Source organism: Erigeron canadensis, chromosome 2 (genome assembly GCF_010389155.1).
Source record: "Erigeron canadensis isolate Cc75 chromosome 2, C_canadensis_v1, whole genome shotgun sequence".
Taxonomy (NCBI): Eukaryota; Viridiplantae; Streptophyta; class Magnoliopsida; order Asterales; family Asteraceae; genus Erigeron; species Erigeron canadensis.
The window spans coordinates 30,142,617-30,158,244 of NC_057762.1; the positions used below are offsets into that span (position 1 = coordinate 30,142,617).

General features: G+C 32.8%; 1 protein-coding gene across 1 annotated transcript; it reads right to left on the reverse strand.

Moving 5' to 3' along the window:
* Nucleotides 1-9,407: 9,407 nt before the first annotated feature.
* LOC122588618 (CDPK-related kinase 4) lies at nt 9,408-13,953 on the reverse strand. The gene is made up of 11 exons (XM_043760771.1): nt 13,280-13,953; nt 12,890-13,020; nt 12,745-12,786; nt 12,232-12,340; nt 12,045-12,123; nt 11,309-11,605; nt 11,114-11,223; nt 10,412-10,516; nt 10,198-10,260; nt 9,948-10,115; nt 9,408-9,712 (listed from the first exon to the last, which is right to left on the reverse strand). The coding sequence occupies exons 1-11, from the start codon at nt 13,754-13,756 to the stop codon at nt 9,575-9,577; spliced, it is 1,719 nt and encodes a 572-aa protein (XP_043616706.1). The 5' UTR covers nt 13,757-13,953; the 3' UTR covers nt 9,408-9,574.
* Between the last annotated feature and the right edge of the window lie 1,675 nt (nt 13,954-15,628).

Sequence of the window (15,628 nt, forward strand, 5' to 3'; positions counted from 1 at the left end):
AAACCTTCGGGTTGGCAGCCATGGCATCTTCGATTTTCGTATTCCCGGCCCCCAAATTCCTAACCCCAAATTCGGGTTGGCATTGACATTTTGCCTAGTTTTGTTGCACTATATCATTTTTGGTTTGGGCAAGTTCTAGCTACAATTGGCAAAAAAAAAAAAAAAGAAAAGAAAAGTGGCATGCTTTCATTGGTCGAAAACTTGCCAAAACCATGCCAAAGAGCCAAGCATCGGCTCTGCATCCTTGCCCCTTATATGGTATGTGACACCTTATGTGCTACATTTACATACATTACTTTGAAAAACAATTTTAAAAATTCTATTATGATTTATTTTCTATTTATTACGATTTTGATGAAGTATTTTATAAATTTCAAAAAAAACTTGACTAAGCCGATATACATCTATAAAATATAAGTATTCATGTATTTTTTTTCTCCAGTAACAATAACACTTATGATTATTACTTTTTAATATCATTTCTGTCAAACGGATGAATATTATCTTGCGAGTATAATCTAGGTTGTTCTAAAAAAAACCTTATATATTCGAATTTCCTTGGTCCTATCACGGGGAAAAAAAATTCTCTTGATAACACGCATATTAAAACGAGATAACATTTCTAATTAAGACAACGTACTAAATTAGTACATTAAATTGACTCATCATAAATAGAAGGGTATTTTGAATATTTTAAAAATAAAAATTTTAAAAATAGAAAAATTGAACATGGGATGACGGGTTTTTGTTTTATCTAAGTAAACCATACCAGCAAGTCATGAATTAAAACGCACAAGATGACAAAATGACAATTAAGTGGTTTTGTATTCAATTTATGTTTTTTTAACGCCTCATTGTGTCAAGAAAATTGTAACTATTCTTCGTAAGATGGACAAAGACTGTTTAAGAAAACACCCAAGATCAAAAGTGCTTTCATCGATCTATATCTTTCTTATAAGAGTGATATATGTGGAAAAAACTATATTGATGTTATCTAATCACTATTAACCTGGCTTTGCAATGATTAAAGAGATTAAGATCCTCTATAGCTGTTATCAACTTTACTAATGATGTTTATATCTTGACCTTTGGATTAAAATGAAGAGTCAAGAATTAAAGATAGTTTATTAATTTTAACTTTTGATTTTAATTTAAGGATCATAATGCTTTCAACTCTATTAGTAAAGTCAAAAACAAACATTAGAGGATTCTAATCCTGATTAAGTATGTGTTTGAAATTTACTTAATTTATAACATACCCTGTTATCTTATTAATTTCTGTATGATTACCATCTTTTTATTATTGTTATTTGTTTCAACAAAAATAGTGAAGCTTAAACGTGGAGAACAAAACAAATTAGACTAGAACAATATATAGGTTATGCGCAAGTAAGCAACTAGGAACGTATACAATAGAAGTCAATGGGCGGGCGAAAAGGTTTTATGTGAAAGTAAACACCATTATTTCTAATTTTCTACATAAAATCGCTAAGTCATTTTTTCAGGCAAGTATATTTTATTAATAATTTTTTGTGTGTTTATGAGCGAGCAAATTATTAGGTTTATATGGATTTGAAGTAACTTGGGATGTTAATAATGACTTCAATAATGTAAAGGTCATGAGTTTAACCTTTTATGAAACAAAAAATAAGATATGATACTATATATTAATGCCATGATTCTAAACTAACCATGAAAACAACGAAGGGGTAACTAAATACGAGTAATACAAGTTTTAGAGGGCAAGGTCGATAGCCCTTTTATGAAGATTTGGATTTAAGAAGATTCAAGTTCGTATCTAAGGGTAAGGGTAACGTTTTCCCCTAATATTTTAGTGTGCCTTTAAATTGATTATTAGAAGGTTTTCTTCTTACAAGTTATTGGGTAAAAAGGTTTTTAACGTAGATATGATTACAACAACCTAATCTAAATTATCGATTCATAAACCCGTCAAAAGAAAAAAAAGTAAAACAAGTTTTATGTCCGAAGTTTCCTATTTTAGCAAGCTGTAATGTAATGGAAGTCAAAGAAACTCATATTTGACTTTATCCTTTCTAATAAAAATACCAAATTGTCCATTCGCTTCTACCACGGTCTGGGGTCGGTTTCGTAGCCGGATAGAACCCACCCCTTTTCTTCCTTTCCTTCGCGTATAATCAAACTCCATATCCACCCTCCCACCCGTTCAAATCTAAATGACCTTTTTGCCCTTATTCCACCTATATATATAGCCGCACTTATTTGCATAAATTTTCGACATACCAAAACTAAACCAAATAGATATATACATAAACAAATGGTGTGATGAGCAACATCCCAAAATTCTTAACAAAGTCTTTCCTAACACTTTTCTTATTTGCAATCTCTACATCAAATCCTTGGCCCTTTTCATTCCTACTCAAATCTTGATATATAATTTTGTTCAATATTGATATATTTATTCATTATGGGTGTTGGAGAACATTTCTTGATATTCCATCATCACCAACAACATCACGATAACTATCATCAAGATCGCGAAAATTCGATGAAAAAAGATGGTCATCATCATCATAACAAGAATCATATACCAAAAGGGTATGTGTCAATAATGGTAGGACATGAAGATGAAGAGCAAAAAAGGTTTAGAATACCATTGATGTACATTAACCATCCATTGTTCATGGAGTTATTAAAAGAAAGTGAAGAAGAGTATGGATTTAAACATGATGGTCCTATTAACATTCCTTGTCATGTTCAAGACTTCTTTGATGTTCAAGGCATGATTGATCAAGCTAATCATCATGATCATGATCATAATCATCATCATCATAGTCATCATCATCATCATATTTGTTGCTTTAAAGATTGTTCTTTGTGCATGTCTTGATATATCTATAAAATTATGGGATCAAATAATCATTTATGTAACTTTTAGCGATTTATGGATGTGATTCTTTATTTTGTTTTTAGCAATTTGGGTTTGTAAATGTTTTGTTAGTTTGTAGTTTGATTGAAAATTAAGAAATCAAGTCAAATGTAATATATACACATGTATACTTGTATCAAATATAGTAGTTTGTTGTTAAATTGATGTTTTTTATTATATAAAGTGATTTGTGTGAATATTTTAGTGGTAATTTTTCTTTTGCATTCCAAGTAAAAATTAATGTCCATCTTACTAATTTACTTTGTTCAAAAAGTACTTGGTTTACTTTTTACATGTTTAACTAAGATTTTCGGATTATTTCTATGTAAAATTTTTATGGGGTTTGCTAAATACAGCTTTTAGGACTGTGTTTAAGGTGAATAAATTATTTGTACATTTACTATGAAAATCAGAGGTGAGCTTTTAATAGGAAAGATACAAGTTATTTTATGCAAGGGCTGTATTTAGCATTTTATTAATGGAATCAGAATATGATAAACATCGTAATCAACAAAAGAAAAGGTATATCATTACCCTTAATAAAAATTTAAAAAGTTAAATTTTCCTTTTAGTAAAATTACCTATAAAACTTTAATAAGTTTCTATATATTTTTTTGGACAATATAATGTAACTTTTTTTTTTGACGTGTTAAGGAGTAGAAATTACTAGAATTCGGTAGATGGATTGTCTGTGGAGAAGGGGTTTAATTTCCGTGTGTGACTTGTGAAATCAAAAGTAGATGATGATAGTCTTTATTATTATTATACATACTAGCATGTTACCCGCACAATGCGGCGGTAGTCGTGGCGGCGATGATGTGGTGGTAGATGCGACTATTTGTGGTAGATGAGACGTCGATTGATGTAGATTATTAATGGGGATATTTTAAAAAATAAAGGATTGATTGTATAACGTAATCATTAGTGTTAAGGGGTAGTGTAAGTAAAAATATTTTAGTGCTAAGTAAAAATATTACATATCTTAAAGGTGGTAGATGAAAATATTACATGGAATGACATTTTAGACATTTCCTCTCATGTAACTTTCAACCTGAGTGGTATTTTCTTTAATAAGTAGTATAGATATATGACATATGAAATGATTAAATTGAAATAATAATTGAGGTGGAATCTGGAGAAGGTATTAAAATGTAAAACTTGGACATAAACCCCTCATTTTATTGGACGAAACCTTGTGGAAAAGGTAAAAAGAATGATGTCATTGTTAGTGTGTTTTGTTGTAATCAAACTATTTTAAACGAAAACTGAATAATAATAAACAATAAAAAAAATAGTAATAATAATAGATTTAGAAGAAAATTGAAAAAGTCTATGCCATGACATGTTATATTAAACTATGAAAATAAAAATTGACCTCTTAATATCATAGTTAGGATCGATCAAAAGTCGGCAAAGACACAGAGCATTGGCATCCATCATCCATGTGACATTGTCTTGTGTTCACAACACGTAAAATTTAATCGACAAAAGCTTGAGTGAAAACAAATTTTTACTAACAAAATTTATAAATTCATGTGTATTAATAAAATTAAAAGACAGTATAGATAAAGAGAAAAATGAAAAAATCCTATTAATATTTATTAATGTGTCATGTGTTTGTAAACTTTACAAACATGGTACCCGTGCAATACGGCGGCAGTGGTGGGAAAGGTAGTTTAGTGATGTCGGTGATGGTACTATTGGTGGTGGTGGCGGTGTCAAGTGGTGTAGGTTGATATAATTGTGATGGTAGAAATTTTTAGAAGATAAAATGTTAATTATTAAAATAAAGGTTTAGAGTGTAAATTATAATTCATTAAGGGTAAAACATAAAAAGTCAAGGGTAATTCTGGTAATTCAAAGCTAGAATTACCTAAAATAAAAAGAGTTTTTTTTATAAGAGAGTAAAGATAAAGATGAGTAAACATTTGTTTGTAAAATTCTAATATACTCCATTTAATTAGGAAAATCATATGATCATATGTTTGTATATCTTAGGGCTTTTTATCTGAAAAGTACCTCAACTTGTCACTTTTTACTTTGTTGAGGTACAAACAAAAATCAGTTCTATAGTGGGGAACAAAACCGGCTAAAACACCTTTGTTGGGTTTTGACCGGCTAAAAAGTAACATGGAGCCGGTAAACACCTACCTGGCAGCCATGTGTCAATAGGACCCTACTTACATATGACAACAATCAGTAAAACATAACTACATAAGCAAATCGTCAAAATAAACCATCCAACATAAAAACATTTACCATAAACTGATAACTGATTCATCAAGAAGATGAGCATCAGAAATGACTTGATCAAATTGAGTCTCATTTAGAATTGGTTTCAGCTCGACCGAAACAGCATCAACAACAGTAGGAGAAAACAAATAATTATCACCAATACGTGAAACTTGCTGCCTAATATTAGACCACGACCTTATATGCAATCCATTTACATCATCATCTCCCTAACAAATTTTTGCCGGAAAACTTACAATCCAGATTTCTTCTTCGTTATTTCGAATTAGAAAACGAGATTAACACCAAAACGCTCAGAATCAAACCGCGAACAAACCCTGACCAGAAATTAATCAGATTGAGACTGGCCAGGAAAATTAAACTTACGATAACTTTGTTGTTTCTTCAAGTTATGATTTAAAATTTGGATCAAAGTTCTCAGTTTCTCAATCTGCACAACCCTTAGCCAACAAAAAATCGATTATGACATTCGCCAGAAAACTCAACAGTTCACCGGCAAGTTTTCAGATTGAGCGAGTGCGGATTGGACAAGTTTACACAACGATTTTTCGCCGCTAAGTGAATTTGAAAGCAATGTATACATCGCCGGTAAGTCATCCTCACCCCTAGATTCTGCACATAAAATACAATATTATATATATATATATTACTCGTACTATTTTAAATAGTAATATAGTGTAACTAAATCAATGGAATTAGATGCGAAGAAGAAGAAGAAGAAAAAGATTACTTACAGATCGATATTCATTATCTTAAACACGACGGAGACCAGCGGCGGAGGATGGTCTGTCGGTCGTCGCCATTCTTATATCCAGATCGATATTTATATCGAGGTCTATATCTATATGGAGGATTGATTTGTATGTATGATGTGTATATTCCATCAACAATTTAGATCAATGGTTTAGTTGTTTAGAGAAGAATTTGTTATAATGAAATTGGTATGGATGAATATTGTTATAATGATACTGTTAAAAAAAAAGAGAGAAGAAAAGCTACAGATAATGATCGATGATGATATTTTATGTAGATAGGCTATTTTTTTACAGATGGAAAATCCATGTCATCAATATAAATTATAAAATAAATTAAAATGAAAATAAAAATAAAAAATGACTGGCTACTTGATGGTAGACCCAACAAAGGTGTTTTAACCGGGTTTTTTTTCCCACAATAGGACGGATTTTTGTTTGAACCCAACAAAGTAAAAAGTGACAAGTTGAGGTACTTTCCAGATAAAAAGCCCTATGTGACAACCATCATCTGAGCGTACTTCCCGAAACACTTTCCGGTCACTTTAGTTCGTTTGGTTTATGTACTTCATTAGCCTTTAAGACTTTATCATGGAATAAGTGAATTTATTTTTGATTCGGACTTTATGAGCCCCTAGACTTTAGAAAAATTGTACGTGGACTCGAGAACAGGAGGAATACTAGTTGTCTTGTGGAAGTGTCAAATTAAGTAAAATACTTAAAAATTAAATCAATAAAAGATTTAATAAGTAAAGATAGACATGTTTATATCCGTTAGAAAGCTATTAAAAAGTTACGTTTAAATATGACGACAAAATAGATTAAAGGGTCACGAGTCTTCTAGAATGGTCGAGTCAAACGATTTTTGTGAGGGTCAATGGTGGTCAAATTCGGTCAAGTAGGGGATGGAAGAACAAAAACCCTAAATACTCCTAACCCTAACTTCGTCCTCTCATTTCACTCTTCCTCCCTCTCTTTCCCTATCTCATAGTCGTCCCCCCCCCCCTTCCCCTCTTCTCCCTCTCTCTTTTGCAGCCATGACCCACGAACCACGCGAACCACACCACGAACCACCATCAACCATCATCAAATCTTCATCCCTTCCTTCTTTTAGATTTGAGTAAGTTATGTTGGATCTTTGTTTATTCGTCTTCAAATCTCGAATTTCTTTACACACATATATATATATTTCCGGCTATGTTTTTATATAAACATTTAGATCCGAAAATATCACATATATCTATATATAAATTGGTTTCTTCTTCTTCCTCCTTTCAAAGATCGTTATGTATATATATATGTATATATAAAGGTCAGAAAATTTTATTTATGTACATATATAATCGGTGGTGACTATATATATAGTTATAGACTCGAATTTTTGACTAAAACTAGTTATATTTCGGTTGTATATACCGAAATTCTTTGAATCCGGGTTCTTGATCCGAAATCTCCTTAGATCCGAAGTGTATTAGTGAAATGTACATTGTTGAGTCTAGAAGTCGATTTGAATTGCTTTTGGTGTTTAGATCTTGATTTTTCGGTTCGGTCAACCGTCGGTCAAACTATTGGTCAAACTTAGTCAACGACGGCTTAATGATAAGATTAGGGTTTGGCATTGTTTTGGGCATTTGGTCAAAAATTTAAAGTATTTGAACAAGTCAAATTGTATATCAATTAATTGATCTATAATTAAGATTAAATCTCATATCTTTATAATAATGAAAGTAATATGGATATATATATATATATAAATGTATTAAATGACTAAATTAAATAGAGATATATATATATATATATAAGAAATATATTGACATGGACATATGTGTATATATATAAGGATTAAAAACCTAATATGGACATATGATTAAATATATGTATATTAAAAAGATTTTGTAAAGTCTATATATAAATTATACATTTGTATAATAATAAATCAATGACTCATCGGACTTAACATATTTTATGATAACATTCCATAAGAATACTTGACGAGATATAAACATAAGACGTGACGTTATTATTGGACAAATTATAAGGACAACAAGACTATTATATATATTAAGACATTGACGAGACATAATGGCATTTCCTAAGACACTAGTATAGGACATACACGAGTACAATTAAATCCAAGTACTTCTTGGGTGACTTGTGGGCAATGTAGGACTTTTGGACAGATAGTGAGCTTATTTCAGTGTTTCTGACAGTTCGTGTTCCTGTTCGTTGATATAGGATATTTGTGCTTGTGCTGTTTTCAGGTGAATTTCGTAGCCCCTCTTTTTACAAGCTTTGGGGTGGAAAGTATGCTTATTTTCAAACAATTTTGTCGATTTCTGTTTTATGTTCAATATTGAGCCTGTGCGTATAGAGTTACTTGTGCGATTTGACATGCTTGATCTTGTTGTATGTGTGTGAATATGTGTTTGTTTGTTGTGCTTTGGACGTATTTATTGTATGAGTTGAGACTTGAGACTTTGGACTAAGGCAGGTACCGTAAGGCCGGACTGTGAGACATTGAGGCATTTGGACTTATTATGGCGTAACTCTGCTCGTTATATATCGAACTATTACTTGTTTAAACTTAAAAGAATCGACAAAAGACCTATTTCTTTTACTAGACTTTTGACATAAAACCTACGAACTCACCAACCTTTGTGTTGACACGTTTTAGTATACTTTTCAGGTACTCAGGCTAATCAGGGATAAAGACTGCTATACTAGGCTGGACTTCGGAGATTAGTACTCCTTAATAATTGTCAGACTTTAAGGCTACATGCCTTGATTTATTTCTTTATGGACTTGGTTGTAATAAGCTATTTTAGCACTGTTATGACTTTGAACTCATGTTTTTAGAAATATATTTATTATATTCTATTTCATTTAGCAATATCTATATAATTCCATGTCGTGCTGTACTTTTCATTACACCTCATGTTTCCGCCAACGGTGGGGTGTTACACCCTATAACTTAATCAAAAATTGGAAGTATTTGGATAAGAAAATTCTCATATGTTTGTATATTGTTATTGTTAGTTACATTCTTAATGACAAATTCACATATAAACATATTACATATATTGAGCAGATAGACCTACGATATTGTTGTATATGAACACTATAATTATAAATAAACTTGCGATTGAGACTTTGTATATGTTTGAATTTGTAAATTTGCCATTTTTATTCTTTCTTGGAAAAGAAAATTAGGCAAAAGTGACTATCCTACAGATTCAAATTCAAATCTACCCACATTATCATTGATACAATCTAATCTAATTCTCATTTTTAGAACTCAAAACCAAAAGATTAACGTATACCTATTGGTATATAACATCAATCACGTGTAATATGCTAAAATATGCTCTTTTACTTTTTTCAATTTCTAGTCCTTTTAATTCTAATTTAATTCACATTACAAATTCTACCCTTTCTAAATATGGCGTAATATCGTATGACATATTATCACCTTCATCGTGTAGAGACTATGCTGGTGTTCAAAATTGATTTTACATGGCTGTAATATCGAACTAAATGATTATGGGACATGAAGACGGCTAACACGATTATCATACATAAAAGAATTACAGCCAACCCCAAATCGTTGACCGCTTATGAAATAATGTATTTGCTTATTAACTGCATCAGCAATGGCAGTGTGTTATTGTTGTCTTGTGTGATGACTACGGGTAGACAAACCATGCAAAAACTTGGTGTATCCAAGAAAACTGAGTTTTCCATCGCTGCTTCTTATCCAATCATTCAATGTTGAGTGAGCCGCTTCACCCACGTTCATTTCCTGCATCAATTTCTCACATAGTAAGAAACCTAGAAAGTACATAGTAGTATAGAGTGTAAATTGCACGCAAAAGGAAGGTACTTCCAGTTAATTTCTGTTTTAGAAAATGTACTTCTGAGCTCAACATTTAAGAGGCTGCTTACAAGTATCCAGTTATTAATAAGTTAGTAATTAGTTGAAAGTACGATCATGTGCGTGCAATTACTTAAAATTCAACGGTTTATTTGATTTGGACCTGAGCTAATGCATCCACAGAAATTGCACGGTTTCCTTCAAGTTCAAAGTATTGAAAAGCTTTGTTTGCAATAGTTTCCCACTTTTCAAGAGCCTCAAGTTGATGTGGACTAATTGCAGCAGCAGAGAACTCTTCAAATGTCATTTGAGTGTAAGATAAGGGCTTCATCTATGATCATAGAACCTCAGATAGTGTCACTAAATGAAAAAAAGTTAGACGTGTCTAATGGAACATCAAGACTTAGTTTTACCTTGTCTAAAATATCAAAGACTCTTGATTCTTTCATGGCAGGAGTCGAATGTTTCAAAAGTGCCTGCACGGTGCATGTTGAACGTTTATTCAGTGCAAGACCCAAAACCATTTGAAGTTCGGTGTTTAGTCAAAAGTTGCAATATTCGTAGAGCACAAGAAGTATAAACCTAGATCGCTAAAAAGATAGAATAATTGAAGCACCAGCAACAAACCATTTTAAAATTGTCGAGGGAAATGCAACCATCTTCTGGTTCCAATAGATTAAACTGGGCACTCAGGTATATCAGTTCATCTTCAGTCAAAGCTTTTGAGAGAGCCTGCAGCATTCATAAAACCATCAAGAATCAAACGAAAAGTAAGGCTTGAACCTAGAGGTGCACAAAGCCCACTTTGCCAGACCCTGAGAGGGCCGGTCTTAAATGCAATGCTTAAAAAAGGTTCTAGCCAACGCTCAGTCCCTGAACTCAATAGTCAATGCAGGGTTTATTTAGGGCCGGGCATTCCTGACATGGCTGAGAACTTCTTATTTAAGAAAATATTTTTCCGTTATAAGTACATAACTGTCTTGTACTAAAACAATAATATCTTAAAGCTAAAAATAAAACTTAAGTATGCAAATTTTATAAACTTGGTCTATATTTTTCAATAGAATTTCATGAAAATATTATCAGATTTCAGGTATATGAAAGTCAAATTGTATTACATGGAAAAATAACAATTATTAGGTACTAGATCCAAAGGAGTTTTCAGAAAGACATTGGGCCCTCAATTGGCTTTGGACCACTACTATCAGCTTTTGGGTGAAATACCAGAAGCAACAAACAATTATAGGGCACAAGTTGGCTTAAAGGGTTCGGGTCATCGATTGTTTTAAACACACAACACTGCTGGTTACTTGAAATATGCATAAATACCTTGAGTGCAGCACGCCTCAAAGGTGTGGCTCGAACATATGACTTGACCAACTTGTAGACCAAAATGTCCAATGGCACGTCATGTTTTTCTTCTCTTAGCCATGGATGAGCTGAAATAAAATTTAACCTGTTAATACGTCATACTTACGTTTACGAAGATAATATCTTAAACTTCAAACAAAAACATAATATTACTCAAAGCTTGAGAAGCGGTCATTCGCTTTCTATGATCCTTATTAAGGAGTCTTTTGACAAAATCTTTGGCTTCTGCTGATACCGAAGGCCAAGGTGACCCGTTAAAATTTGGTACGGCCTTTACCACTGAACGAAATATACCCGATTCAGTTCTAGCAAAAAAGGGCCGGCTTCCACACAACAATATATATGTTATAACACCAATACTCCACATGTCAGCCTCCACGTTATACGATCGGTGCAGCACTTCAGGTGCAACATAGTATGCACTGCCAACAATATCATTCAGTCGTTGATCTGCAAATCATCAGTAACAGATTTTTTTACATTTCTAGCCAATTAATGTACCATTTAACTGATACGCAAGTTGGGTAATGGTTCAAAATAGGCACTTTTGATTGGGTTGGCCTTCAGCAGAATTTATCTTTCTACTATGGATACAAAAAACTTATTTTGCAATAAACCAAAGTTTTGAATTATGCTACTTTCAACCTGTTTCTTTTTCCTTTTCTTTTGCGTGGAAAAATAGGCAACGACTGATATGTCACAATTGCGTATTTGGGAGAATGGGTGGGTTGATTAATGAGCCAAGATGGGTGAAAATTCTTTAATTTGACCCATTTCTTTGTTAGGTAAACTCTTTGATTAGACCCATTTGAGTTAAAGCACCACCAAATTAACACGTTCATGGTAAAAGTTGATACCTCTATTTAAAAAGAAAAAAAGGATAACTTACCTGGTCTAACAAATTCAGACAAACCAAAGTCAATAACCTTCATTAGAGAATCTTCAGCTTTTGTACTAAAAAGAAAGTTCTGCACAAACATGTCGTGTTGAATTGAAGTTAGGGCGTGATCCAATCAAATTAATGTGATTCGACATTGCAAGAACAATATTTTATTTTGTATTTTGCAAGATGATACCTCTGGTTTTAAATCACGATGAACAACTCCTTGAAGATGTGTAAATGAAGCTACACTTAGTATTTGCATAACGATTGATTTGGCATCAAGTTCAGTATATCTTCCACCCCTGGAACAAGAAAACTGTAAACATTATGCTAAAAGATATGCAAATTAGTAGCATGCCCGTATAGAACACAACATAAGAATGGGTCAATTTGGGTCGTAGTATATCTCAAACGGGTCAAATTAAAAAATAGGCTAATGCAGCCCTGCCAACCCATGTCCATTTTATAATACGTACTACAAGAATACCCAGTCCCATAGATTTGAAGGGTATGGAAAGTTAAGATGTACACCATTATATCCTACCCAAAAATAGACCCTCGGCTAAATCACTTTTCAGTGAGATAATTTTGGTAACCATCGCTAAGATTGAGAAACAAGTGTTTGCGGGCTAACCTAACCCACTTGACCCACCCATATTGCCACCTCTATATGATATGAACTAGATTGATTTCACGATTCAACTACCTAGATAATATTCGATCAAGAAGCTCCCCCCCTTCACACAATCTGTCAAACAAAAGAATAGTTATGGATCAGAACCAACAAATGTTTATGACATCGCAAAACACGTCATTATATTAAGCCAAAACAGAAAGGAGACTTTGCATACTCCATGACTATGTACACATTTTGATCATCTTCACATGCATCATAGAATTGAACCATGTGTTGATGCCCAGATAAGCTTTTCAATAAATTTACCTCCCTACGTACATCTTCAATCGATATCGCTGTTGTCATCTGCTCAAACAAAACCATTCGGTTAGCTAAATGAGGTATTCATCAATAAGATTCTATTATTAAAAACTGCAATTCACTGAATTTATTTACAAGAATTCGCGGTCAATGATGGTATTCAGAGGCTGTTTCAAAAGTGCATATCTTTAAGTGTTCATTCAAAATAATATCAATCACTTATCTTAGAAATAGGTTTATTTTTTGCTACAATTTTTAATAAGTGGGTAAGTTCGAAACTAATGATCAAATTAAGATTATATACCTTAGCTTTAGAAATAATTTTAACAGCAACAGACTGATTTTTCATAGCTCCTTTTTTACACTTAGCAATACAAGTATGACCAAAATGCCCTTTTCCAACTTCTTTCCCCAACTCATATTTTGACTTAAAATTCTTTCCAAACCCAAAACTTTTATCCAAAAAACTCTCTTTTTCCTTCTTCTCATTTTCCGGCACTGTCGCCGGCTTTCCATTCCGTTTCTTCCTTATCACCGACATGATAGGTTTCGCCGGCGACGGCGGCGGAAACGGCCACTTGAACACCCTCCTCGGCGTCCCTGCCGGCGACGGCGTCGCCCCAACTCCTTCTGGGTACCCTATCTGCCATGGACTGCCAGTGTATGAACATACCGGAGTTTCTCCGCCGGTTGACGACGGTTTCCGGTGGTGGGTCTTGGTAGCTTTTACAGGCTTAACATCATCCTTCACGGCGGCGCGTTTACTACAACAATGACCCATCTCCGGCGAGAAATATAATTATTCCAGACGGTCAAAGATTTCTTAAGAAAACATGTATGTTATTCTAGTACATATAGTATGACAAAGAACATAGAAATTATCAAGTATATTATAATTATGTCTGTATGTATATGTATATAAATATATAGTTGTATTGTATGTAGATGATCTCAAGAAGAAGTGATTTTGTTACCATTTTAAGAGTGTGAATTTTCATGTTTTTATTGTTTGGTAGAGTTTAAAATGAGACTAAAATTAATAAATTACTGAACCAGTGAGTGAACATTAAACAGTGGCTCTACCCACAACAGATGAATTTAATGATCATAATTCTTTTAATATTTTGTTGTTGCATGAATCTTCAATTCTAACCTCATGGTTGGTGTCATAGTAATGGCCTTTTTAATAAAATATAAAATGATATACGAGTACAGTCTTTCTTTCAAATTATTGTGACAATTAGACCATCCAGTTAAAGATCGAGTACTATCGTTTCAACATAAATATTTGTTAGATATTTAACATTTAAGTGATATTTAATCATTATATAGATTGATAATTATTTTATGGTGTACCAAAACAGATAACAAATAGACACTCCGTATAAGTTATAAGTCATAACTATATAATCTCTTTCATTACATATACAAAATTTGATCAAGTTATATGATAAGGCTATAAGAAGTGGGGTAACATGCAAATGAGGGACTTGTGACATTTGACACCACGTCATCATGGGGAAAGTATAAGAAAAAGAGGAGATAGGGGCTACTTGTAAGGAGTGGGGGACTTGTGACAAGTGTATATAGGTAATCGGTTAGGGAGTGTTAAAGTAAGAGAGAGGGGGGGGGGGGGGTTGATAGAGAAGTCAAAGGATGAGGTGGGCGAATTATTTTTTTTTCTGCCCGGAGAGACTTTTGGGCGCAATCGGAGCGGAAGGGTGGTGTAGCGGGTGAATTTTGGATGAAAAGGAGGGGGAATCCGCCCCACTCCGTAGAGTCTAAGTTCCATCAACACTAAAAGTATTTTTGGATGGACCAGGTGAAAGGCAACCATCTTATGGTTTTGAGGTTATCCATTTTGTGTTGACACTTTAACAATTTAACTTATGTCGGGCGTGATGACATCAATACATTAACGTTGGATATCAATACTACAACGACCTCGCAACGACCTTAAACATTTGCTTTTAGAAAACATCTAAGCTTTGAATTTATAAATAAGGATATACTTATAATTATATTATACAGACAGTGTACCACTGTACCCTACCACATATAAGATAACTTATAGTAAGTTCAGAATTGTTTACAATAAAACTTAAAATAAATTTTAGTAATTAATAACAAAATTAAATTTAATCTAAAAATAAGTATAAAATTGAGGATATGTGACCGAGGTTGCCTAACAACCACAAGTGATCTTTCTTTTTAAAAGCTTTTACTTGACTAAAATTTAAATAACTTGGTAAAACTAAAAACTTTTTGTAACCAATTGTAAGTGGTGCGTATTGTCGTTTCAAAAGTTTTTTGAAAGTGGTGCGGAAAAGTAGTAAAACTATTTTAGGTATGTTACAAAATAAAAAATAGTTTTAAGCTATTTTAAATGATAATAGTTGTTTGATTACTAAAACTATAAAATGTTTCTTTAACCCCTATATATTAAGGGGTTAACAAGTATGCTGTTAGAAGCAGCATACTTCCAGCAAATTGTAAGAGGGATGATTTTGTATTTACACACGTGATTTTCAAGGAAAGAAGATTGTGAGAGAGGATGGAGAAGGATACATGCTTCTAGCAACATATTTGCTTTTTCCTATATTAACCGGATTGTCACCGTTCAGATGATATACCCAATAACCCAAAAGTCTAA